The 26,530-nt window shown below is 44.0% G+C and overlaps 1 protein-coding gene across 5 annotated transcripts in view; it reads right to left on the reverse strand.

Moving 5' to 3' along the window:
- Positions 1–25,962, reverse strand: part of NARS2 (asparaginyl-tRNA synthetase 2, mitochondrial) — a 149,435-nt gene extending 123,473 nt beyond the window's left edge. For all 5 annotated transcript variants that reach the window (XM_062196777.1, XM_062196780.1, XM_062196776.1 and 2 more), the window contains exons 1-4: positions 25,548–25,962; positions 20,177–20,286; positions 15,715–15,835; positions 11,448–11,588 (exon numbers count right to left, since the gene is read on the reverse strand). In XM_062196777.1, coding sequence (XP_062052761.1) covers positions 11,448–11,588; positions 15,715–15,835; positions 20,177–20,286; positions 25,548–25,688 — 513 coding nt within the window. In that variant the 5' untranslated portion in view covers positions 25,689–25,962. The remainder of the gene's footprint in view (positions 1–11,447; positions 11,589–15,714; positions 15,836–20,176; positions 20,287–25,547) is intronic.
- Between the last annotated feature and the right edge of the window lie 568 nt (positions 25,963–26,530).

Genomic DNA, 26,530 nt, shown 5'->3' on the forward strand with positions numbered 1-26,530 from the left:
TGCACAGAGCACATTATAGAGAACCAATGAAATGCAATCAATAGCAGTACCACATAAAACTTTTATCTCCTAGGAGCCAAGAATTATGGACATGAATCATTTATTCCACATGAACATAGGCAACTACGAGCATGAGTGCAGTAAACAAAGAAAGGAAGTAAAAAATCCAGAGGAAACGAGGGTAGGGAGGAGGAGTGGGGAGGGAGGAGAAATGTAATGGCTCAATACAATCAACAAAGTTAGAAATGATCAAATGCCACATGAAAAAAAAAAAACACTCTAAATCTTAGAAATAATGTATGGAATTTTTTTAGCATACTAGTAGTAGGATTTTTATACTTAACTAATTCTAAACCTTTCAGAAAAGATCATAACCTTTTTAAGCTTTAATGCTGCTAGCAAGGATTACCAAAGTCCCTAATATTACCAAAGTTATAAAGCAGAAAGCACATGGGAAGAAGAAAAACAAAGCCTAAGAAGAAGAAAGTGGGTGACGAAGTAGACAGGTAAATGGGGAAGCAGATACCAAGGAGTACTGGGACACAGCTAGTATTTCAAACAGGTTACCAGGGCCAAGCACTCTTACCAAGCCACAACAAAGGGGCTCCTAGTCAGGGAGATAAAGGCTACAAAAAGGGGCAAGATTAAAAAATTAACACTTTCATCTAATTCCTCTGATTCCACCTACCATCTCCACATATCTAAACATTTTGATGCACATTCTAGAATCAGGCACTCAATTTATAAGGCTCTGGATATCCAAAACTACAAAATTCACATAATTAGGTCGTATTCACTAAGAGAAGACTAACGAAATGCATTTTTCTTTCACACAAAGTAACTGTCATTATTTATCCATAATCAACAAAAAAGAAATGTAAGAACTGCTAGCTGTAGGCACTGGTGACAGCAAGAGGATACCCAAAAAAAGCCCCTAACAGCCACAGGAACTCAAGGGCTCAGCAGCCTGGGTCCTCTGAACTCAGGAGGAAAGAACACCCCTCCCCGGTCAGGCTAACAAGGTACTGCCAGCACAGAAGACATCCCTGGAGTTCACAGAGAGAATCTTTGCTCTTTAAGAAAACAGCAAACTCTGCTCCCTCAACTGAGATAGAGATTACATACACCAATAATGTAATTCATTCTAGGAACAATTTCACTGGGATTTTGGAAAAACGGTAAAAAGATAAAAATTCTGTTATTTTAAACCTTGGTTTTTCTAAATGACTCATTCCTTACAGAATCTAGGCAATCAAACTTTTGTACACAGCCAAATATGTCAATTTCAGGGGCAAACCAAGTTATTTACAAAGCATTTTTATTTTGATTTTTTTAAAAAAATTATTTATTTGAAGGCAGAGTTACAGAGAGGCAGAGAGAGAGAGAGAGAGAGGTCTTCCATCTGCTGGTTCACTCCCCAACTGGCTGCAATGGCTAGAGCTGTGCCAATCCGAAGCCAGGATTGAGGAGCTTCTTCCAGATCTCTCACTTGAGTGCAGGGACCCAAGGACTTGGGCCACACTCTACCGCTTTTCCAAGCCATAGCACAGAGCTGAACTGGAAGTGTAACAGCCAGGAGTCAAACCGGCATCCATATGGGATGCAGCACTGCAGGCAGCACCTTTACCCACTATGCCACAGCGCCAGCCCCTCACAAAGTACTTTTGATAGTCAAACCAAAAAATAACTCTAGATCCTTAAAGTTGTCTGACAAAGTATCAAATTTCTATCCCTCCCCCATTTCTAAATTATCTTGGTAAAGGAAATTAATCAAAAATTGGCTTTTTAAGTCATAACATCTTCTATGGAACCCAAAACAGCAAAACAAAGAATGAGTGTCAAATGTTAGATAAAACATAACTAGTATGTAACATATTCTATAGCATTCTAGTGACTTCTTTAAACAACTCCATCCTAAATGTCACTCATATAAGGAACATAGAATGAGGTATCAAGATTATCCTTCCCAGGATTTGATAATGAAAAAAGTGGATTTTTTAAATTATTATTTCAGGGGCTGGTGCTGTGGTGCAGTGGTTTAATGCCCTGGCCTGAAGCACTGGCATCCCATATGGGTGCCAGTTCGAAAACCCAGCTGCTCCACTTCCCATCCGGCTCTCTGCTATGGCCTGGGATAGCAGTAGAAGATGGCCCAAGTCCTTGGGCCTGTGAACCTGCATGGGAGACCCAGAAGAAGCTCCTGGCTCCTGGCTCTGGATCAGCGCAGCTCCGGCCATTGTGGCCAATTGGGGGATGAACCATCAGATGGATGACCCCTCTCCCTCCCTCCCTCCCTCCCTCCCTCCCTCCCTCTCTCTCTCTGCCTCTCCTCTCTCTGTGTAACTCTGACTTTCGAATAAATAAATAATTTTTTTTAAAAAAGGAATTATTATTTGAGAGGCAGAGAAATATACAGAATGTAAAAGGGTAGGAGAGTGCTCCCATCCCCTTGTTCATGTCCCAAAAACCCATGATAGGTGGAATGGGCTGAAGCAGAAGCCAGGAGCCAGGAACTCAATCCGGGTCTCCCATGTGGGTAGCAGGAACCCAATTACTTGAGCACTGATGGCTGCCTCCTAGGGTCTGCATCAGCAAGAAGCTGGAATTGGGAGCTGGAGCTGGGACTCTAACGAGTCTTAACCTTTAAGCCAAATGCCCTCCCAGTCCCCAAAAGTAAATTTACAGAACTCAAAAAGCATCTACCTTTATAACTACTTTACCACCAACAGTCTAAAATTCAAGTTATTTTCAGCACTTAAATATTTTTATTTTATATTTTCTACTTCTCTTATTTTTTAATTGTTTATATATCTATAAAAGCTTCAAAAAAGAAATAGAAAGTCAAGTACACCCTTCAACGAATTGCCAATATCACCACCTAGTGGCCAAAAATCAGTAAAGCTATTTCAGAATTCAAACAGTCCACTTTAGCAGCCATTGAAGTCATATGGGAAAAAATTTGTTTTAGATCTGAACATATTTTGTTTGTGTGATTCAGACACTACTGAAAATCCACAATGACGTTGCATAAGAAATCTTAGGAGTGCATATGTAAATGGACCCTTTCAAATTACAATGGGATGCCATTGTATGATGTGACTTATTTTGCTCTGTTTAATCAAAACTATATTCCTTAAAACCATGATGCTCTTTGGATGTTTCACCAGAAGTTAACTCTGATGGAGGTTTTCAAAGTCAGCAACAAGCATCTTAGAGAGCTAGAGCAGGACTAGGACTGAGGAACCTGAATACCGCCCACAGGAAGGCTATCACTCTGCAAGTGAACTGTGTCTGGAGAAGCACACAGAAGAGTGTCAATACACATGGCGAACTGCTCAACTTCATCTGACTTTACCTTACCTTTGGGTCCCTCCATCTCAGCAATTTGTCAACCACATTCCACGGAGGCTTTCCCAGGTGGATGGAAAAGGTGGAATGAAATAAATGCTTTCAGTCAAGAGATCAACCTTCCTGATGAACAACAAAATTAGTGCCAGTGCTGGTGCATAATGGGTAAAGCCATCACCTGCGATGCCAGTATCCCATACAGGCACCAGTTCAAATCTCGGTTGATGGGGCCAACACTGTGGTGTAACAGGTAAAGGTGCTGTCTGCAGTGCCGGCATCCCATATGGGCGCCAGTTCGAGGCCCAGCTGCTCCACCTCCAATCCAGCTCTCTGCTCTGGCCTGGGAAAGCAGTAGAAGATGGCCCAGGTCCTTGGGCCCCTGCACCCATGTGGGAGACCTGGAAGAAGCTCCTGGCTTCAGATCGGCACAGCTCTGACCATTGCAGCCAATAGAGGAGTGAACCAGAGAATGGATGACCTCTCTCTCTCTCTGCCTCTCCTCTCTCTGTGTAACTCTGACTTTTAAATAAATCTTTAAAAAAAAAAAAAAATCCCAGTTGCTCCACTTTCAGCTCCCAGCTAACAAGCCCTGGAAAGTAGCGGAAGATGGCCCAGGTCGTTGGGCTCCTGCAACCCAAGAAGGAGACTCGGATGAATCTCCTGGCTCCTGGCTCTAGCCTGGCCCAGCTCTGGCTGATGCTGCCATTTGGGGAGTGAACCAAAGGATGGTGCTCTCTCTCGCTCACTGCCAATTGCAGAGTGAACCAAAGGATGGTTCTCTCTAACTCTGCCTTTCAAGTAAATAAATAAATCTTTAAAAAATTTTTTAAAATATAGAATATCTATAATCAAGATGGGGAATAAGGGATAAGATTTTCCTCTCCACTTAAAACAACCAAAAATCAAAATCTGTAACAATAAAAAAACTGTGGAAAACAATGGTTTCCAAGACACTGGATATTTAGCAACAAAGGCCAGAAATTACTGAGATGGGAAACACACACAGTGAATCCTACCGTACTTACTACCTTTAGATCTTCCAGGCCACAGCCAAGAGGGGGAAGTAAGGTAGGGCCCAGAAAGCTCCCAGAGATGAGGAGACAAGAGGTCAAGACAGTTCACAGGACAGAATACTTGGCAGGAGAGCAGTGCACAGAGAACTCCTGAGATCTGCAGAGGGTCATTCAATAGTAAAACTTGTTCTCAAAGATTTACTTCAAGCTGGCGCCACGGCTCACTAGGCTAATCCTCTGCCTTGCGGCACCGGCACACCGGGTTCTAGTCCCGGTCGGGGCACCGATCCTGTCCCGGTTGCCCCTCTTCCAGGCCAGCTCTCTGCTGTGGCCCGGGAGTGCAGTGGAGGATGGCCCAAATCCTTGGGCCCTGCACCCCATGGGAGACCAGGAGAAGCACCTGGCTCCTGCCATCGGATCAGCGTGGTGTGCCAGCCGCAGTGCGCCTACCGTGGCGGCCATTGGAGGGTGAACCAACGGCAAAAGGAAGACCTTTCTCTCTGTCCCTCTCTCACTGTCCACTCTGTCTGTCAAAAAAAAAAAAAAAAAAAAAGATTTACTTCATCTCAGTGTATTAAGTGGAGGATATTCTTATGTCTCATAAGTTTTAGATAAGCCTAAGTGCCCTACTCCATTACCTGTTTCTTTAGGTGCTTCTTTGATTAATGACAGAATTTATTCTCAAAAAAAAAAAAAGTATATTATTGCAAAAATTAAAAGAAAAGAAAGAAAGGAAGAAGGAGAGTGAGGGAGGGAAAATAGGCTAGGAAGTGTCATTAAGTACTTAAAATTGAGCTGGCGCTGTGCCGCAGTAGGTTAATCTACTCTGCCTGCAATGCCAGCATCCCATGTGGGTGCCGATTCTAGTCCAGGCTGCTCCTCTTCCAATCCAGCTCTCTGCTATGGCCTGGGAAAGCAGTGGAAGATGCTCCAAGTGCTTGGGCCTCTGCACCCACGTGGGAGATCTGGAGGAAGCTCCTGGCTCCTGGCTTCAGATTGGTTCAGCTCTGGCCATTTGCAGCCATTTGAGGAGTGAACCAGCAGATGGGAGACTTTTCTCTCTGTCTCTCTCACTGGCTGTAACTCTACCTCTTAAATAAATAAATAAATCTTTTTTTAAAGTACTTAAGATTGTATGTATGAGATACAAGCAATTTGTTCCATTTATATAAATAAAAAATTAAAAAAAAAAAAAAAAAGAAGAGTACTGGCAGAGGACTGATAACATATCCATGTGAGATTATCATCCAAGGCTGGGGAAAGAACCAGATGAGAGGGAACAGGGCCCAGGGCTCAATGCTAGCCTGCAACAGTGCCCCTTCCTACTAGACAGACTGAAAAAATGCCTAATGCACAAGGCAGTTGGTGGAGTATCTGGAAGGTTTTGCCTCAGTAGTGGTGAATAATTAGTACTGCACTGAGCACTGCCCTTGACCTGCTTAACAAAGTAAGGAAGACTCAAAATGATCAGGTTTTGAGTAACTTAACTGTATATCAGAACTAAGTTCAAGAGGCTTTATCAACAACCCAGCACCCAACAAAGTAAAATGCACAATGTCAAAAGACTAGCAGAAAAACATATCCCATCCGGCGCTATGGCTTAACAGATTAATCCTCCGCCTTGCGGTGCCAGCACACCAGGTTCTAGTCCCGGTTTGGGCACTGGATTCTATCCCAGTTGCCCCTCTTCCAGGCCAGCTCTCTGCTATGGCCCGGGAAGGCAGTGGAGGATGGTCCAAGTCCTTGGGCCCTGCACCCCATGGGAGACCAGGAGAAGCACCTGGCTCCTGGCTTTGGATCAGCGCAGTGCACCGGCCGCAGCGGCCATTGGAGGGTGAACCAACAGCAAGAGGAAGACCTTTCTCTCTGTCTCTTTCTCTCACTATCCACTCTGCCTGTCAAAAAAAAAAAAAAAAAAAAAAAAAAAAAAAGAAAAAGAAAAGAAAAGAAAAGAAAAGAAAAACATATCCCATAATGAAGAGACTAATCAGTTGACCAAAACTGACCCATGACTAACAGACAGGTGAGAATTAGGACATAATTCACAGTTATTAAAACTATTCCATGTTTGAAAAGATAAGTAGACTTGGAAGATATAAAAAAGAGACCAAACCAAACATCTAGATGAGATGTACAACATATGAGATTAAAAATAAATACAGGGGCTGGTGCCATGGCGCAGCAGGTTAATGTCCTGGCCTGAAGTGCCGGCACCCCACATGGGTGCCAGTTTGAGACCCAGCTGCTCCACTTCCAATCCAGTTCTCTGCTATGGCCTGGGAAAGCAGTAGAAGATGGCCCAAGTTCTTGGGCCCCTGCACCTGCATGGGAAACCCAGAGGAAGCTCCTGGCTTTGGATTGGCGCAGCTCCGGCCGTTGCAGCCAATTGGGGAATGAACCATTGGATGGAAGACCTCTCTTTCTCTCTCTGTCTCTCTCTCTGTCTCCCTACTCTTCTCTATCCCCCGCCCCCATCACTCTACCCTTCAAATAAATAAATAAATCTTAATAAAAAAAGAATACCCACATTTCATGTTGGAGTACCTGGTTTTGATACCTGATTCCAGCTCCCATCAATGCAGATTCTGGGAACGATTAGTGATGTCTCAAGTAATTGGGTCCCTGCCACCCAAGTAGGAGACCTAGACTGAGTTCCCAGCAAAGCAACAACATAAAGGATAGGAAACAAACGAAAATATAGTATGTCAAGATTAACACTATATTTAGGAGATAAAACATCAAATTGAAGTTGAAGATGTACACTATAAATCATAAAGTAACCACTAAATTAACAAAACCAAGAGCTATGGATAATAAGAAAACAAAGGACATAACAAGAAATCATAAGAAATATTTGATTAATGCAAAGGAATACAAGAAGAGAAATAAAAGAGGATAAAGGACAGGACCATTAGAAATAAAAATCAAGAAGATTCAAATGAAGCCATGTCAATACTAACATTAAATGTGAATGATTTTGGGCTGGTGGTGTGGCTTAGTGGGTAAAGCCACTGCTTGCGACACTGGCATGCTACATGGGAGCTAATTGAGTTCTGGCTGAGCCACTTCCAATCCAGCTCCCTGCTAACGCCCTGGGTAAAGCAGTGGAAGACAATCCAAATGTTTGAGCCCCTACTACCCACATGGGAGACCCAGATGAAACTCCTGGCTACTGGCTTTGGCCTGGCCTAGCACTGGCCATTGTGGTCATATGGGGAAAGAACCAGTGGATGAAAGATCTCTCTCTCTCTCTGTCTCTTCCTCCACCCCATCTCCCCTTCTAACTCTTTTTTTTTTTTTTAAATTTTTGACAGGCAGAGTGGACAGTGAGAGAGAGAGAGACAGAGAGAAAGGTCTTCCTTTTGCCGTTGGTTCACCCTCCAATGGCTGCCACGGCCGGTGCGCTGCAGCCAGCACACTGCGGCCAGCACACTGCGCTGATCCGAAGGCAGGAGCCAGGTGCTTCTCCTGGTCTCCCATGGGGTGCAGGGCCCAAGCATCTGGGCCATCCTCCACTGCACTCCCAGGCCACAGCAGAGAGCTGGCCTGGAAGAGGGGCAACCGGGACAGAATCCGGCGCCTCGACCGGGACTAGAACCCGGTGTGCTGGCGCTGCAAGGCGGAGGATTACCCTTCTAACTCTTTCAAAATAAATAAATAAATCTTTAAAAAAATGTAAATGATCTAAACACTCAAATTTAGATGAAGAAATTATCAAATTGGATTCAAAAAGATATAACTATATGTTGCCAACAAGAAATGCACTTAAAAATACAAAGATATAAATAGTTTAAAAGTAAGTGAATGGGGCCAGTGCTATGGTGTAGCAGGGAAAGCTGCCACTTGCAGAATCAGCGGATGGAAGATGGTTCACCATCCTGTGAACCAGCAGATGGAAGAGTTCTCCCTCTCTCTCTGCCTCTCTGTAACTCTGACTTCACATAAAATGAATCTTTTTTTTTTTAAAGTAAATGAATGGAAAAAGATATAATATCTTCAAAAATAATGTAGGAGTCACTATAATACTATCAGACAATGTAGATTTCAAAGAAAGGAATATTAATAAAGAAAAGAACAATAAAGTTGATATCTCTAGCCGGAATAATCAGGAAAAAAAAAAAAAACACAAATTACCGAGAACAAGGAGGAGAGTAAATCACTACAGATTCTACCAATATTAAAATGATAAATTGGGGCTGGCGCTGCAGTGCAGTGGGTAAAGCTGCCACCTGCAGTGTTGGCATCTCATATGGTCGCTGGTTCGAGACTCGGCTGCTCCACTTCCAATCCAGCTCTCTGCTATGGCCTGGAAAGCAGTAGAAGATGGCCCAAGCGCTTGGGCCCCTGCACCCATGTGGGAGACCTAGAAGAAGTTCCAAGCTCCTGGCTTCAGAATGGCGCAGCTCTGGCCATTGCAGCCAACTGGGAGTGAACCAGCAGATGGAAGACCTCTCTCTCTCTCTCCCTCTCCCTCTCTGTCTCTCTCTGTGTAACTCTGACTTTCAAATAAATAGATAAATCTTTAAAAAAGATAAGGGGTTGTTATGAAAAACTTTATGGCAATAAATTTAACAACTTAAAAGTCAATTAATTCCTTGAAAGATACAGACTTCCCAAATTCACTCAAGTACAGTTCAGCTCTCTACTGTGGCCTGGGAAGGCAGTGGAGGATGGCCCAAGTGCTTGGGCCCTGCACCCACATGGGAGACCAGGAGAAGCACCTGGCTCCTGGCTTTGGATCGGCGCAGTGCGTCAGCTGTAGCAGCAGCCATTTGTGGGGTGAACCAATGGAAGGAAGACCTTTCTCTCTGTCTCTCTCTCTCTCATTAACTCTGTCAAAAAAAAAAAAAAAAAAAAGGGCCGGCGCCGTGGCTCAACAGGCTAATCCTCCGCCTTGCGGCGCCGGCACACCGGGTTCTAGTCCCGGTCGGGGCACCGATCCTGTCCCGGTTGCCCCTCTTCCAGGCCAGCTCTCTGCTGTGGCTAGGGAGTGCAGTGGAGGATGGCCCAAGTCCTTGGGTCCTGCACCCCATGGGAGACCAGGAGAAGCACCTGGCTCCTGCCATCGGAACAGCGCGGTGCGCCGGCCGCAGCGCGCTACCGCGGCGGCCATTGGAGGGTGAACCAACGGCAAAAGGAAGACCTTTCTCTCTGTCTCTCTCTCTCACTGTCCACTCTGCCTGTCAAAAAAAAAAAAAAAAAAAAAAAAAGAATAATCTATATAGTTGTATATCTACAAAAGAAATTGAAATTATAGTTGTAATATATAGAAGTCTTCGTCTTCACACAAACAGGGGAAAAAAAAGCTCAAAAATTAAAAAAAAAACTGCACATTCAGATGGACTCACTAGTGAATTCTACCCTACATTAACAAATAATCATTTCTACAGAAATACTTTCAGAAGAGATAGAGGGAGGAAATAGCTCCAACTCAATGACAACAAAACTGGATGAAGACATCATAAGAAAAGGAAACTATGTAACAATATTCAACATGAAAGTAGAAGCAAACATTCTTAACAAAATTATAGCAAACTGAATACAACAACATAAGAAAAAGATAATATACCATGACCAGGTGGGGTTTAGGCATGGTGTAACATTCATAAATTGACCAATATAATTTAGCATACTAACACAGTAAAAAAGAAAACCCATAGGTCACCCCAAAAGATGAAAAAAAAGAATCTGGGGGCCAGCGCTGTGGTGCAGCGGGTTAATGCCCTGACCTGCAGTGCCAGCATCCCATATGGGCACAGGTTTGAGGTCTGGGTGCTCCACTTCCGATCCAGCTCTCTGCTGTGGCCTGGGATAGCAGTGGAAGATGGCCCAAGTCCTTGGGCCTCTGCACCTGTGTGGGAGACCCGGAAGAAGCTCCTGGCTCCTGGCTTCGGATCGGCGCAGCTCCGGCTGTTATAGCCAATTGGGGAGTAAACCATCGGATGGAAGACCTCTTTCTCTGCCTCTCCTCTCTCTGTATAACTCTTTCAAATAAATAAATAAATAAATAAATAAATGTTTAAAAAAAATAATCTGAATGAACCCAATGTCCACTCCTGTTAGAACTCCCTAAAAAGTAGGAATAGAGAGAACTTCCTCAACCAGACACCTGTGAAAACCTATAGCTAATAATATTTAATGGTAAAAAAGAGCCAGTATAACATGTAACAACATGGATGAATCCTAAAATGAGTGAGAGAACCAGACAAAATAATACTGAATTACTTCATTTACACAAAATGCTAAAAAATGCATGCTAATGCATAGAGATAGGAAGCAGAACATGGCTGCTTGGATATGCAGAAACACAAGGGGCTGGAGGAGGAAAACAAAGGGTCACTAGGAACTTCTGAAGTCATGGATATATATTTTCATTGCGGCATAGGTACACATGTATATCAAACTCTTCAGATTATGTACTTTAAATATATAAATTAATTATTCCTCAGTAACGCTATTAAACCATACACACACACACACACACACATATATACATGAGGGGATCTTCATAAATGTCATGGAAAATTGATATTATGAAATAATTTTGCAAAGATTTCAATTTTTTGCATTAGAAGAGTTTATTTTTTTAAAGATTTATTTATTTTTCTGAAAGGGAGAGTTACAGAGAGGCAGAGGCGGAGAGACAGAGGGAGGTCTTCCTTCCGCTGGTTCACTCCCCAGATGGCCGCAATAGCTGGAGCTGAGCCGGTCTGAAGCCAGGTACCAAGAGCTTCTTCCTGGTCTCCCACATGGGTGCAGGGGCCCAAGGACTTGGGCCATCTTCTACTCCTTTCCCAGGCCATAGCAGAGAGCTGGATCGGAAGTGGAGTAGCCAGGACTTGAACTGGCGCCCATATGGGATGTCAGCACTATGCCACAGTGCCAGCCTGAAGCTTATCTTTTAATGAAAACTTCCCAAGAACTTTCTGAAGCATCTTCACCAGGACCATGCCCTTGGCATCTGATCCAGTACCAAACAAGCAAAAGGTGCTTGCAGCAAACTAGTAGAACCTCCAGGAAAACACTCCAGTCTTAACATTACTTGGCTTCTTCACAGGAAAGAACCCCAGAAGTAAAGCTCCTTACCTTAAAGAAGGAATGAATAGCAGCTGTGGCTTCACTGCGAACTCTCAGTATGGAACCCAGAACATTAGTCCTACACCTCAGGTGAGGGTATTGCCTCAAGTACTCCAGAGGATGCCTCTCTTTATATTTGATAGGGAAAGCCTGTCAAGATAGAGAAGAACAAATCAGTCCTAAGAAAAGAGGCTAAAATGGAGCAGTGGGTTAAACAGCAGCTTGCAATCCCAGCATCCCATACTGAAGGAGCCTTGGCTGCTCCTCTTCTAATCCAGCTTCCTGCTGATGTGCCTGCAAAGACAGAAGAGGATGACTCAAGTACTTGAGTCCTTGCCACCCATGTGGGAGACCTGGATGGAAATCATGGCTCCTGGCTTCAGCCTGGCCCAGCTCTGGCTGTTACAGCCAATGAGCAGTGAACCAGCAGATGGAAGAGCTCTCTCTTGCCCTCCCTCTCCCCTCCATGATTTGCCTTTCAAATAAATAATCATTTAAAAAAACTTTTATAAAATCAGTTTAGAATAAAACTAAAATGTTTTCCTTCCTTCCTTCTTCTTCTTCCTCTCTTTAAAAATCTTAAAAAAAAAAAAAAGAGAGAGAGAGAGAGAGAGAGAGAGAGGAAGAGACAGAGAGAGAGACCTTCCATCCACTGGTTCACTCTCCAAATGGCCTCAACTGCCAGGACTGGGCTAGGCTGAAGCCAGGAGTCAGGAGCGTCTTCCAGATCTCCCACATGGGTGCAGGGGCCCAAGCACTAGGGCCATCTTCCTCTGCCTTCTCAGGCACATCAGCAGGGAGTTGGATCAGAAGTGGAGCAGCTGGGTCTCAAACCGGCACCCAGATGGTATGCCAAAGTTGCAGGCAGTGGCTTTACCTGCTATGCCACAATGCTGGCCCCCCCTAATTTATTTCTTTTCCTTTTTTTTTTTCCCAAAGATTTTTTATTTATTTGAGGGGTAGAGTTACAGAGAGGCTGGTTCACTCCACAAATGGCCACAACAATGGCTGAAGCTGAGCCTATCTGAAGCTTCTTCTGGGTCTCCCACATGGGTGCAGGGGCCCAAGCACTTGGGCCATCTTCTACTGCTTTCCGAGGCCATAGCAGAGAGCAGGATCAGAATAGGAGCATCCGGGACACAAACCAGCGCTTATATGGGATGCTGGCACTGCAGGCAGAGGCTTAGCCTACTACGCCACAGTGCTGGCTCCTATTTCTTACGATTATTTGATTACAATCCACATTATTTACACCAGGTGAGTAGAATGGTGGAGTGGATTCAGAGAGATTGAATTTGAATCCAGCTCTATTACTTAATAACTAAGTTCCTTAACGTCACTGAGGCTCATTTTTCAATCACTGCTTACAAATAGAGAGCTTAGGCGGCCGGCACTGTGGCACAGTGGGTTAACACCCTGGCCTGAAGCACCGGCATCCCATATGGGCACCAGTTCGAGTCCCGGCTGCTCCTCTTCCAATCCAGCTCTCTGCTATGGCCTGGAAAAGCAGTAGAAGATGGACCAAGTTCTTGGGCCCCTGCACCCACGTGGGAGACCCGGAAGAAGCTCCTGGCTCCTGGCTTTGGATTGGCGCGGTTCCAGCCATTGTGGCCATCTGGGGAGTGAACCAGTGGATGGAAGACCTCTCTGTCTCTATCTCTCTCTGTAACTCTTTCAAATAAATAAAATAAATTTAAAAAAAAATAGAGCTTAGGACATAATTATGTAAACAAGTCTACTGTTTAGCATACAATACTTCAGAATATTATATATAACAAAAATTGTTTTCTTTCCAATTTTTTTATTTATTTACCTTTATTTGAAATGTGGGAGAAAGCGAGCAACAGAGATCTTCCATTCACTGGTTCACTCCTCAAACGTGTGCAACAGCCAAAGCTGGGCCAGGCTGAAGCTAGGACCACAAAGTCTCCTATGTGGGTGGCAGGGATCCAAGTACTTGAGCCATCACCTACTGCTTCCCAGATGTGCATTAGCAGGAAGCTGGAACGGAAGTGGAGCCAAGCCTCAAACCTAGGCACTCCGATGCAGGATGTAGGCACCCCAAGCAGTATCTTCATCACTGTGCCACCTGCCCCTGCAAATTGTGTTTTCTACCACTATACACTGGTGTTCAACTCTGAAGTCACCCAAACTGAAAGCCCATGACACTCCATGACCATTTGGTGCTATTACAGTTATTGATACGTACACAAATGAGGGAAGGTCAATAGCTTTCCTTCACTTAGTAGAGTAACGCAGATTTATAAAAAGTTCTAAAGGAAATTATGGTTCCACCTTGAAACATTTCCACCCTGCCCACACTCATAAAATTAAGAAGATGGACACATCCTTTCCAAAAAAAAAAAAAAAAAAAAATCAAAAGTTTCAGGGACAGGTGCTTGGTGCAGGAGGCACTTGCATCCCATACTGGAGTGCCTGCTTTGAATCCAGGCTACTCCCCTTCTGACCCAGCTTCCTGCTGACTCGCGCCTTGGGAGGCAGCAGATGACGGCACAAGTACTGGGTCCCTTTCTCCTACATTGGAGACCCAGATGGGAATTTCTGGATCCTATGAGCACGCAGGAAGTAAACCAGTGTATGCAAGATCTCACATCATCTGTATCTTTCAAATGAAATGAAAACAAATTAATTAAAAATCTTAAAAAGGTTTCAATAAAAAAGATAACTGAAAAACTAAAAGAAAAGGGCTATACTGGCAGCCTGCTTCTTGTAGTCTTGTCTGTTCTTTCTAAGCCTGTGAACATACAACATTTTTTGTTTTTGTATAGAAATAAACACTATAATTAAAGTGAAAATGTGACCACATTAACAGAAATCTAGGGATTGGTAGGGACTCAGAACTCCCTAATGTTTTTCTTTCCCACATTAAAATGATACTAAAGGGGAAGACAGGACAATTTAGGGGTTCAACAATCAGATCTCTTTCTAAAAAAGCAAAAACATAAAGGTTACCCCCTCCATTCCTCTTGATTTTTTTGTTTTGTTTTTTGTTGTTTTTTGTTTTTGACAGGCAGAGTTAGACAGTGAGAGTGAGAGAGAGAGAGAGAAAGGTCTTCCTTCCGTTGGTTCACCCCCCAAATGGCCATCATGGACAGCGCGCTGCGCCGATCCGAAGCCAGGAGCCAGGTGCTTCTTCCTGGTCTCCCATGCAGGTGCAGGACCCAAGCACTTGGGCCATCCTCCACTGCCTTCCCGGGCCACAGCAGAGAGCTGGACTGGAAGAGGAGCAACCGGGACAGAATCCGGCGCCCCTCCTCTTGATTTCTAAATTATTCCACAGTATATTTTTCAGAAATTTTAGAACATGATTCCTGCTTTTTACATGTCAATTCGAATTTCTCAGAAAATAAATCAAAAAGACATTTTTAAAGCAAACTTTCTTCCTTATTATATTTAATTTCTATTATTTCAAAAGAACTAAAAATTATTTAAAATGATTTAATTTCCCTTTTTTGTTCACCTGAAGACAATTATAACAAAAACAGAGAAGTCCAATGGCTAGAATATCAACTTCAGCTGTGCCAGTCATCTGTTCATAACCTTAAGCAAATCATTTCACCTGGTTGGTTCTCATTTTCTTCCTCACTGTGAATTTAAGGAACTCAATGTTTGATTTTATTCCCTCTAACCTCTTTTATCAGGTTAATAAATATAAAGCTGCTAAAAAAAGAACCTTGCAAAAACAAGTATAAACATGTCTTAAAGTAGAATTTCATGTCTGTGCTCACGCCAACCAACGTAACATTCTAGATTAGCACCACTTGATAGAATTTTCTGTGATAAATGTACCTGTGCTATCTAATATTGTATCCAACAGCCACAAGCAATGACCGAGCACTTGAAACAAGGCTAATTCCACTAAGGATTTAAATTTTTTTATATTTAACTTAATGTAATTAAATTTAGTTAATATTAAACAACCAAGGGTGACTAGTGGCTGTTATTACTCGAGTGTCATGTGGAAATCTTTTCTGGCATTCCTAAGAATGTGATGGAAATGGCTTGTTCTGGTATGTTTCTGTCATGGTGACTGACTGAGCACTCTCATAAAAGTAGTGAATTTCAACTGTGACAGGCAGCACAGAGATGGACAGATTAACACTTAGCTTTCACTCACAGAACTAAGCCATCTACATAAAGGGTTTTTGCTGCTATCTCCACAGGCTGTACCATATTCCCCAAAACCACACTTAAAAGAGAATCCTAATATTAAAGCTAGCTTAAACAGCTTCCACAGGAGTGTCAGAAAACATACCTTGGCATCACAATTTCCAATAACTGTGATGTTTTCTGCCTTCAGTTCCACATTTTGCCTTTTGGAAGGGCTTTTTACCAGCTGTCCTTGGACTTCCACAGAACTCCCAAAAGCCAATTCTCTATAGCATGATAAACAAGATACCATTATATATGAAAATCTTCATTTTCATACAAACCATACTATCAGAACATTAAAATACTTAATGACATTAGATTTTACCCTTAATTGCTTCAACAGAATTCAGAATCTGTGGATGTTCTATTTTACACCAAAATTTAAAAATGAATTCCATAAGCTTTAAAATGGAAATGAAAAGAGTTAAGCATTTGTATAAAGGTACTTTGAATTAATGGATTATATTATAATCCTTACCAAAAAGTTAGCTGGCTAAGAAACTTTATAAAAGACTGCAGCTTACATGTAAAAACTGGTGAAATCAAAATAAGGTCTGTAACTTCATTAGTAATTCCAATGGCAATTCTCTGGCTTTGATAACATACAAGCATATTGCGAAAGTTCATGGAAAATGTGTATTATGAAAAAACTATACATGTATTTCAAAAGTTTTTGCAGCAAGAAAACTTACCTTTTAATTCCATTCTCCAAGGACTTTCTGAAGTACTCTTGTATTATAGGTACATGATATGTTATCACTGGAAAAGCTGGGCAACAAGTACATGGGAATTCTCTGTACTATTTTTGCAATGTATACTTTATTTAAAAGGTATACTTTTATAAAAGTTAATTGGCTGGGCACACATAAAACTACTTTCTGTTTAACAAGTCTAGGTTCTAGTCCAAGTTCATGCAGAAATTAACTTTCTGGCTACTACAGAAAGTCATTTAAGCTCATTTAAGATTCAACTATTGGGGCCAGCGCTGTGGCACAGCAGGTAAAGCCACCACCCTCAGTACTGGCATCCCATATGGACACTGGCTCCAGTCCCGGCTGCTCCACTTCCGACACAGCTCTCTGCTATGGCCTGGGAAAGCAGTGGAAGATGGCCCAAGTCCTTGGGCCCCTGAGTCCACATGGGTGACCTGAAAGAAGCTCCTGACTTCGGATGGGTCCAGCTCCAGCTGTTGCAGCCATTTGGGGAGTGAACCAGTGGATGGAAGATCTCTCTCTCTCTCTCTCTGTCTCTCTGCCTCTGCCTCCATATAACTCTGCCTTTCAAATAAATAAATAAATAAATCTTTAAAAAAAAGAATCAAATATTAAGGAGAAGCTTGGATTAAATGATCATACATCTGCTCTAGTTTCAACATTTCTTAATTACAGTAAGTGCCAACTTTAATAAGTTGCACTGAAATATTATAACAGAGTAATATACCAAACTGTCAAAGTCAGTGTGCCAGAAGATGCCCTACCCAGTTTTCTTTCCTTGCTACATTCAATATATGCTATTTCCTTTCAAATTTATTCTTACATAATTTATATAAATAAAACTGTTCACTACATCATAGAGGGAATAAATCTGGTATACCTTCAACAAACCTGATGGGGTATTTTGAGAAGCTACAACTTAAAACATATACTACTTAATATCTCTGTACATAATTTGGCACACATTCCCATGGACTTACCCCTAAGGGTAAAGCTAAAAATTTGCCATTGGACTCCAAATTTCATTAAGTTGGGTAGTACTAATACCATCTTACTAGTTAAAGGGATCATTTTAAGTGCATAACTGATCACATAGATTGGAATAAGTGTCAAAGGGATCACATCAATAAGACCAAGTGTTGGGGCCGGCACCGGGGCTCACTTGGTTAATCCTCTGCCTGCGGTGCTGGCATTCCATATGGGCGCCAGGTTCTAGTCCCGGTTGCTCCTCTTTCAGGCCAGCTATCTGCTATGGCCCGGGAGGGCAGTGGAGGATGGCCCAAGTCCTTGGGTCCTGCACCCCATGCGAGACCAGGAAGAAGCACCTGGCTCCTGGCTTCAGATCAGTGCAGCACCGGCTGTAGCGGCCATTTGGGGAGTGAACCAACGGAAAGAAGATCTTTCTCTGTCTCTCTCTCACACTGTCTATAACTCTACCTGTCAAATAAAAATAAATAAATAAATAAAAAAGACCAAGTGTCCTCTAGTAACAATAGCTAGAATTAAAAAAGAGAAGGATCCAACATGGGAAGCAGGCCACGCAGCAGACTCAGAATGACAAATGCCCTAAACAGCACTCCAGCCTCAGAATCCTCCCTTAAGGCATTCAGATCTGGGTAAAAAGCCCATGAGAGCATTTCAGGCATGGAAAGCCAAGGCACTGTGGCAAAAAATGACCTACATGAAAGATCTCTGTGAGTGAGATCCCAGTGGAAAGAAGGGGCCATTGAAGGAGGTACCTTTCTCTGAAAGGAGGTGAGAACTTCCACTTTGCTTATGGCCTTGTCTAAATACTGGCAGAGTTTGTGAACTCAAGAGGCTTCCAAAGCCTTGGCAGCTCATGACAAGAGCCTTGGGTGCTCATGACAAGAGCCTTGGGTGCTCATGACAAGTGCCTTGGGTGATCACTGACATCATAGTAAGAGTGTCGATTGTTAATCAACAACAGGAGTCACTAGGCACTTACTCCCCATGTAGGACCTCTGTCTATAATGAGTTGTACTATGAGAATTAACGATAAAACGTATCTTCAAACAGTTCTTTATACTTTGTGTCTGTGTGGGTGCAAACTGTTGAAATTTTTACTTAGTACAGAGTTGCTGTTCTGTATATAAAGATAATTAAAAATGCATCTTAATAAAGAATGGGACTGGAGAGAGTAGGTGAGACAGAAGTGGGAGTGGGAGTGTGGGTATGGGGGGAAGAATTGCTATATTCCAAAAGCTGTACCTATGAAATTTATATTTATTAAATAAGAGCTTTATTAAAAAAAAATCCCTGTTCATGAATTTTACCCTGGGGGCTTTTGGATAATACCTCAAATAGACAGGCAATCATCCTCTAAAAAACCTCTAAAATTTAGATGTCATTATATATAACCATATGATTGCTATACTGATATATAAGTTATCAGAAAAAGCTACAAACTTTTTAAAAAGGTTACTACTATATCAACACAAGTTTTTATTGTTCTCCCCAACTGACCAAATAGTCGGAGATCCATGAACCCATTCAATATGTGGAAAGCATAACTAAAACAAAGCTTGGAATACTCTTGTTCTAACAAATCTGAATTATATCCTGTTCCTTCACATCCTAACATAAAAATGGTTTGTTTTAAAACCTGATGGAGACCACAAGAGTTTTTTCCATGTATTGGTTACTTTATCAGCACTGTGTAAGAGGCCAAGAATACAAAAATAAATGACACCAATCCTAATCTCAAGGAACTTAGACGCTAGCAGGAGGAGTCCAGTAACAATATAGCTGATTATCCAGTGTGATATTTTGGGTCTAAGAAGTGGGGACAGGATGTCCTGGGAACCCAAAGTAGGGGCACCTGGGGTGGTCAAGATTTGGGAACATCAGATGATGCCTAAATTGGAACTGTGAAAGGCAACTAAGGAAGAGGCTATAGCAAACAGAGGTAGCAAAACATACAAGAACTTGGAGACAGGGGCCAGCACTGTGGCATAACGAGTTAAAGTCCCCGCCTGTAATGCCGGCATCCCTTATGGGCACCAGTTCAAGTCCTGGCTGCTCTACTTCCAATCCAACTTCCTGCTAACAGCCTGGGAAAAAAAAGCAGAAGATGGTCTAAGTGTTTGAGGCTCTGCCACCCATGCAGGTGACTCAGATGAAGCTCCTGGCACCTGGCTCCCGCTTAGCTCAGCCCTTACCACTGCAGCCATCTAGGAGGTGAACCAGCTGATGGAAGATCTCTCTCCCCCCCTCCCTCTCTCTCTGTAACTCTGACTTTCAAATAAAAATAATAATAATTTAAAAAAAAACTAGAAGAACAAAGCAGCTTAAGAGAGCTTAAAGTGCAGGGAACATGAAAGCAAAGCACAAGCAGGAAATACTGGCATCTGAAGATGTTAGATAAAAAAGGGAGAAGCCTGGGCTTGTAGAGTTTTTTTTTTTAGATTTACTTATTTATTTATTCATTTGAAAGGCAGAGTAACAGAGTGAGAAGGAGAGACAGAGAGAGAGAGAGCTTCCATCTCCTGGGTTCACTCCCCAAATAGCTGCAACAGCCAGGACTGGGTAAGGCTGAAGCCAAGACTCCATCGCGGTTCCCACATGGGTGGTAAGAGTACAAGCCCCTGAGCCACCTTCTGCTGCCTTCCCAGGCATATCAGCAGGAAGCTGGATTGGAAGCAGAGCAGCTGGGAATCAAACTAGCACTCCAGTGTAGGATGCTGGCCCCCTGAAGGATCTTGATCTTGTACTTAACCTCAAAGCTATGAAAAGCAGAGAGAAGGATCGCTCAAGGGGAAAATGTGAACACTGAATTGGGGAAGTGGGGAGCACTGGAGATAGAAATCAAGGGACTTCTTTTTTTAAACTTACCTACAATCAAAGCTTGCATCTGCAACAATTTGAAGACTTTCTAAAGATGACCCATCATTTATATGCAGAAACAAGACCTCTTTTTGGGATCGGACTGAACGAATCCACCCCTAAAGAAGAGAAACATTTCTAAACGTGAACTGAAAATGTGTCAACATTTTACACTATTTGCACACACAGAGACTAAGTCAAAGAAAAAAAAAGTACTGACAATCCTGCCTCAACTAGTCAACTGCTGTTAGTTTACTCACACGCACACATATTTTTATATGGTTCTTATCATGGTGAGATACACAACCTGGCATTCCACCTTTTATTTATAAAGCTCATCATTTTGAATGGATGTCAAATAAGCCATTAAGCTGATGAGACTAATCTATGTAAACAATCCCCTCAATATTGGCTATTCCAGGTATTTCCTCCCCATGCCCCGTATCCAATTACAAATAACAGGGCTTACATCTTGGTGCCTTTTTCCTTTTATATCAAAGTCCCAAGAGGAAGATTATGTAGTTACAGACTAGAAACATCACTAAAAAAAGCTCTCAAAAAACTTCATTAGTGGGCATTTATCCTAGTTGTTAGGACACTGGTTATGACACCAGCATCTTGTATCAGATTGCTTGGATTCAACAGCCAGCTACCACTTTTTTTTTTTTTTTATTTGAAAGTCAGAGTTACCCAGAGAGAGAGAGAGAGAGAGAGAGAGAAAATCTTCCATCTGCTGGTTCATATTCCAGATAGCTACAATGGCCAGGTCAAAGCCAAGAGCCAGGAATTTCTTCCAGGTCTCCCATATGGGTAACAGGGGCCAAAGCATGTGGGCCATCTGCTGATGCTTTTCCCAGGCCGTCAGCAGGGGGCTGGATCAGAAGTGGAGCAAGCAGTACACAAACAAAAACCCATATGGGATATCAGCATTGCAGGCAGTGGCCTTACCTGCTACGCCACACCGCCGCCCTTCAGCTCCAACTCTTAACTCCAGCCTCCAGACATTCCAGACTCTGGTAGGCAGCAGTGACAGCTCAAGTGATCGGGTCCCTGCTACCCACATGTAAGACCCAGATTGAGTTCCTGGCTCCTGGTTTTGGTCACTTGGCCATTGCAAGCATTTGGGACGTGTATCAGCCTGCACATGTGCTCTCTCTCTGCCTCTCAAATAAATGAAAACTAAACGACAACAAAAACCATCACAGTATGAATGCATATTAAATACCTAAGTTCTCAAACAGTCTGAATTCAAAAGACAGGTACGTGCCAGTACAAAAGAGAAGTCTTCAAGCAGGACAGCAACACTAAAAACAGCTTTCTCAGATACACCCAACTTAAACTTAACTAGCACGGATGAGATAAAAATATTCCTCTAGCAGATTCTGAACAAATGTGAAGTGTCCAAGATGTGTAATATAAGAGTACAGAAGAGCATTCACCACCAACCACGCCTGGGAGAAGCAAGGGATGATCCTATATAGAAAAACCGGATTGATATTGCTTCTTTTGTGTTCCTGCCTAACCTACTGACATGATTAATTTTTTAAAGGTTTTATTTATTTATTTGAGAGATAGAGTTACAGACAGTGAGCGGAAGAGACAGAGAAAAAGGTCTTCCCTCTGCTGGTTCACTCCCCAAATGGCAGCAACGGCTGTAGCTGTGCTGATCCGAAGCCAGGAGCTTCTTTCCAGTGTCCCATGTGGGTGCAGGGGCCCAAGCACTCAGGCCATCTTCTACTGCTTTCCCGGTGGAAGAGGGGCAGCTGGGACTAGAACCGGTGCCCATATGGGATGCCAGCACTGCAGGTGGAGGATTAACCTACTGCGCCATGGCGCCGGTCCCTGACATGATTATTAAAGTGCTTCTGCCACTCATTTACACATGCATAGTGCTTTAGGGGGAAGAATGGAACTTTAGCTGCCCTGAAGTGCACTGACAGGTACCCTGTTTTTCAATGACATTATCTACCAATGCCTACCAGGTACTGAACATGTACTATTTAGCACACATTTTCCTACCTTCATATACTACCTCATTTCCTTCTCAGGATAGCTTTAAGGATTTTCATTATTGCCATTCTACAAGTGAGTCTCACAGAAATTATATAACTTGCAGAAAGTCACACATCTGATGGTGGTGGGTAGAGTATACATTTGAAGCCAAGTCAATTTGACTAGAAAATCCCAGATTTTTGGACACGTAAACTGAAGAAGAACCTGTCAACTGCCTCGGTCTCAAGTACAAATACTTCAACTCACCACATTTCAGCAAAGGCACCTGCATTTTGATCATGCTCTATCAACATTAATTTCCAAATATTCTCTTATTTTTACTTAAAGAGGTAGCATTTAGTGGGGCCGGTGCTTGGCGCAGTGGGTTAACGCCCTGGCCTGAAGTGCCGGCATCCCATATGGGCGCCAGTTCGAGTCCCGGCTGCTCCACTTCCTATCCACCTCTCTGCTATGGCCTGGGAAAGCAGCAGAAGATAGCCCAAGTCCTTGGGCCCCTGCACCCACATGGGAGACCCGGAGGAAGCTCCTGGCTCCTGGATTCGGATCGGCACACTCCAGCCATTGCAGCCAACTAGGGAGTGAACCAGTGGATGGAAGACACCTCTCTCTCTCTCTGCCTCTCCTCTCTCTGTGTAACTCTGACTTTCAAATAAATAAATAAATCTTTTTTTTAAAAAAAAGAAGTAGCATTTACTGAGCACTTTTTAATGTACTTTCGTTCTAAGCTATTTATAAATACAATGCTACTTAATCCTCATAAGAATCTAATGAAGTAGTAATTATTGTCATTTTAGAAATGAAGAAGCATATTTAGACACGTGAGGAAGATAGTCCAGGTCACATTTACTGAGTCCAGCTGGGAGTCAAATAGTTTTTACTTCGAGTTCATGACTTCATCAACAGACTTCCCCGGATTGCTATCTTCACGCCATGCCCAGTTCCTCTGCCACTGGAAAACACCTTCGTGCCATTTCCACTGCATCCTGTCTCTACCTGGGGGACAGCTCCTTCGGGACTCAGCTGATAGGTCACTTCATGACCTCCCTACACAGCTAAGGAATTGCTAGTTTTCTCATATCTCCTCTTCTACACCACTAATAAGAATCACACTGCTCTCCACTGTCTTAACCGCAGCAGGACTGCCCAACAGAAACACAATGTGAGCTACTCATGTAACTTTGAAGTTCTTAGTGGTCACATTAAAAGCAAAAAGAAATATGTGAAATTAATAAAGTATTTTACTTAACTCACTATACTCAAAATATTATCAATATGCAATCAATAGAAAAATATATATGGAGATATTTTACATTCCTTCTTGCTCTTCAAAGTGGCACAGGGGTGGCTCAGGATGGCAGCATTCATATTGGAGAGCCTGGTTTGCATCGCAGTTCCTTTACTTTTGATACAGCATCCCGCTAGTGCACACCCTCTCTCTAACAGAAGATGGACAGCTGAAGTACTTGGGTCTCTGCCACCCCTGTGAAAATATGGATTGAGTTCCAGGCTCTTGGCATTGGCCTGACCCAGCCCTGGCTGTTGTGGGCATTTGAAAATCACTCTCTCCCTAATAAAATGGGAATAAAAATTAAAAAAAAAAAAACCCTATTTGGTATGTATTTTACACTTACAGCCTATCTCTGTTGATACAAGCCACATTTCAAGTGCTCAGAGCCACAAGTGGCTGGTAGCTATCACCTCAGACTGCAGAGCAATAAATTGCCTCTAATTCAGGCAGTAGCTTCTTTTTATCTTTGAATCCTCTCTTGATTAGCAAACAAAAGCTACCATCAATACATGCTAAATTAATAGGTTAAATCCTTGGATTACCCGAAGAATATGAAACTCAGAGAAATGCAGAGGGACAAGCAGGTTGGCCCTACCGCTGAACAGCAAGGATAGGTGAAGATAACAAAGGAACCATGTCAGTGTGTTTCAGCAAGCTAACGAGAAACAGTCAACCACTTGGCCTAACCTGCACCTATAAGGAGTCTTCCATATGGAGTTGCTGCAAATAATGTCGTTAGTAAGAGAAACAATAACCGCTAACATTTATAGTCGGTGGGCCACTGGTCTAGATATCTCATACCCTTTTTTTTTTTTTGGACAGGCAGAGTGGATAGTGAGAGAGTGAGAGAGAGAGACAGAGAGAAGGGTCTTCCTTTTTGCTGTTGGTTCACCCTCCAATGGCTGCTGCGGCCAGCACATCTCGCTGATCCGAAGGCAGGAGCCAGGTGCTTCTCCTGGTCTCCCATGCGGGTGCAGGGCCCAAGCACTTGGGCCATCCTCCACTGCCTTCCCGGGCCATAGCAGAGAGCTGGCCTGGAAGAGGGGCAACCGGGATAGAATCCGGCGCCCCGACTGGGACTAGAACCCGGTGTGCCGGCGTCGCAAGGCGGAGGATTAGCCTGTTAAGCCACGGCGCCGGCTGATATATCATACCCTTTATCTTAATAGTCAGGACTCCTTGATGCCATGATGCAGGGACCATAATTATCAATTTACATAAGAGGACACTGTGATTTACAGCACATAGGTGACATGCTCATAATTAATCTGCCATTCACAAGCAGCAGATTTAAACGTAGGCAGCTTGACCCCAGAGCTCTAAAACTGCTTTACTCTGTGTAGAGTTGTCTCTTCGGTGGTAGAGCCTCGACCTGGGATGCCAGCATCCACTATAGGCTCCGGTTGGTGTCCCAGCTGCTCCACTTCTGACCCAGCTCCCTGGTAACGGCCTGGGAAAGCAGAGGAAGATGACCTAAATATTTAGGTCCCTGCCACCCAGGTGGGAGACCCCAATGAAGCACCCGGCTCCAGGGTTCCGCCTGGCCCAGCCTCGGTCCTTGCGGCCATCTACGGGGTGAACCACAAGAGATAGATCTCTCTCTCTCGTCTTTCCCTCTCTGTAACTCTTTCAAAAATAAATAAATTAGAAAAAAAAAAAAACCTGCCATACTCGTTCTCCTAATTCATTGAACACAAATGACATGCAAAGCCCCCTTTGAGGCACTTAGCGAGCTAAAAGCTGAATTGGAGGCACAGTTTAAATTGTCAGTCACGTGCAAGAAGGAAGACAGGTTCACGGAGAATTAAAGACACAGAAAATGGGCTTGTTCATTTACATTTTTTTCTATACAAGAAGTCTGCGGGTCATGCGCCGGTATCACGAAAGCAAATCTTAGCATTTTAATCGGGAGAGGAATGGGACCCAAGGAAAGGGGGAACGCGTGCCTCCACGCCGTGCCTCCATTTCCTAACTTCTGCCGGTCGGTCCTTCTGTCTGACCCGGCCAGTGCAACGCAAAGCTAATGCGGATGTGTCATACAAGTGCCTAAAAGGACGCTCCCGCTTCCCGCACACCAACCTGGACCTTAACGCGCTCCCCACTCGTGTGCTGGGCCCTCAGTGCGTCCCGCACGCTCAATGTGCCGGAGGGCTTGTGCCTCGGGCAGGGAGCCGAGGAACAGAAGCGCAGGGCTCGGAGCAGGCACCGGGTCCGCAGCATCGCGGGGCCGCCCCAGTCCGGGGGCCTCCCTTGTCGGCTGCTCCCCTCTTCGCCGCCGCTACCCGGCCTTCGGGCGCTCTAGAGCCCTCGGCTACGCTTCCTCCTTCCGAGCCCCCAGCTCGACCCCCACAGAGCCTCTCCTCGGCTTTCCTCTTCCCAACAAGGCGGAAAACAAGGCACAGCCGGCAATGTCAAGACACCACGCGCTGAGGGCGGCACAGGGCTCCACAGTCCCGCACTAATTCTAAACCTACGCCCCCAACACACGCAGCACCGCGCCCCGCCCCTACGTCACCACGCCAACGCCGTTACGTCATCGCGCTACGAGGAGGCTGAGAGAGCATGCGTATTAGTGTTCCCGTGCCCAGGAAGCAGGCGAGCGGCGGCGTGGAGGAGGCGGGGCAGAGGAAGAGGCGTGGCCAGGAGCTGGGGTGAGGCGGGGCTAAGGCACCGGCGGGTCGGAAGGGCCGCCTCAGCAGGTGCTTAGGAGCACAAGGTGGGAGGGTTCTTCATTTCGAACGTGTCGAGAGAAGGCTGAGGAACACTGACAGGCGAGGAATGACTGATGCAGAGGAAAAGCGTTCAGGAGACGATTGGGTGTGGACAGGATCGGCTGAGGCTATCAGTCGTTCTGGAAAAACCAGCCATAGCCCCAGCTCAAGTCACAACTGTACGGTATCGGACATCTACACAGTTGCATCAAAAGGGATCCGTTGCCTGACAGCCCTTAAGCTGGGACGTCAGAGACGGCCTCCTGCAGAAGGTAGTTCTCTGACAGGTAAGGGGAACTGAAGAGACCCTGAATGTGGGAGCCCTGGTCATGTGAAGACGTTGGAGACTCG

This window comes from Lepus europaeus, chromosome 7 (genome assembly GCF_033115175.1).
Source record: "Lepus europaeus isolate LE1 chromosome 7, mLepTim1.pri, whole genome shotgun sequence".
NCBI lineage: Eukaryota > Metazoa > Chordata > Mammalia > Lagomorpha > Leporidae > Lepus > Lepus europaeus.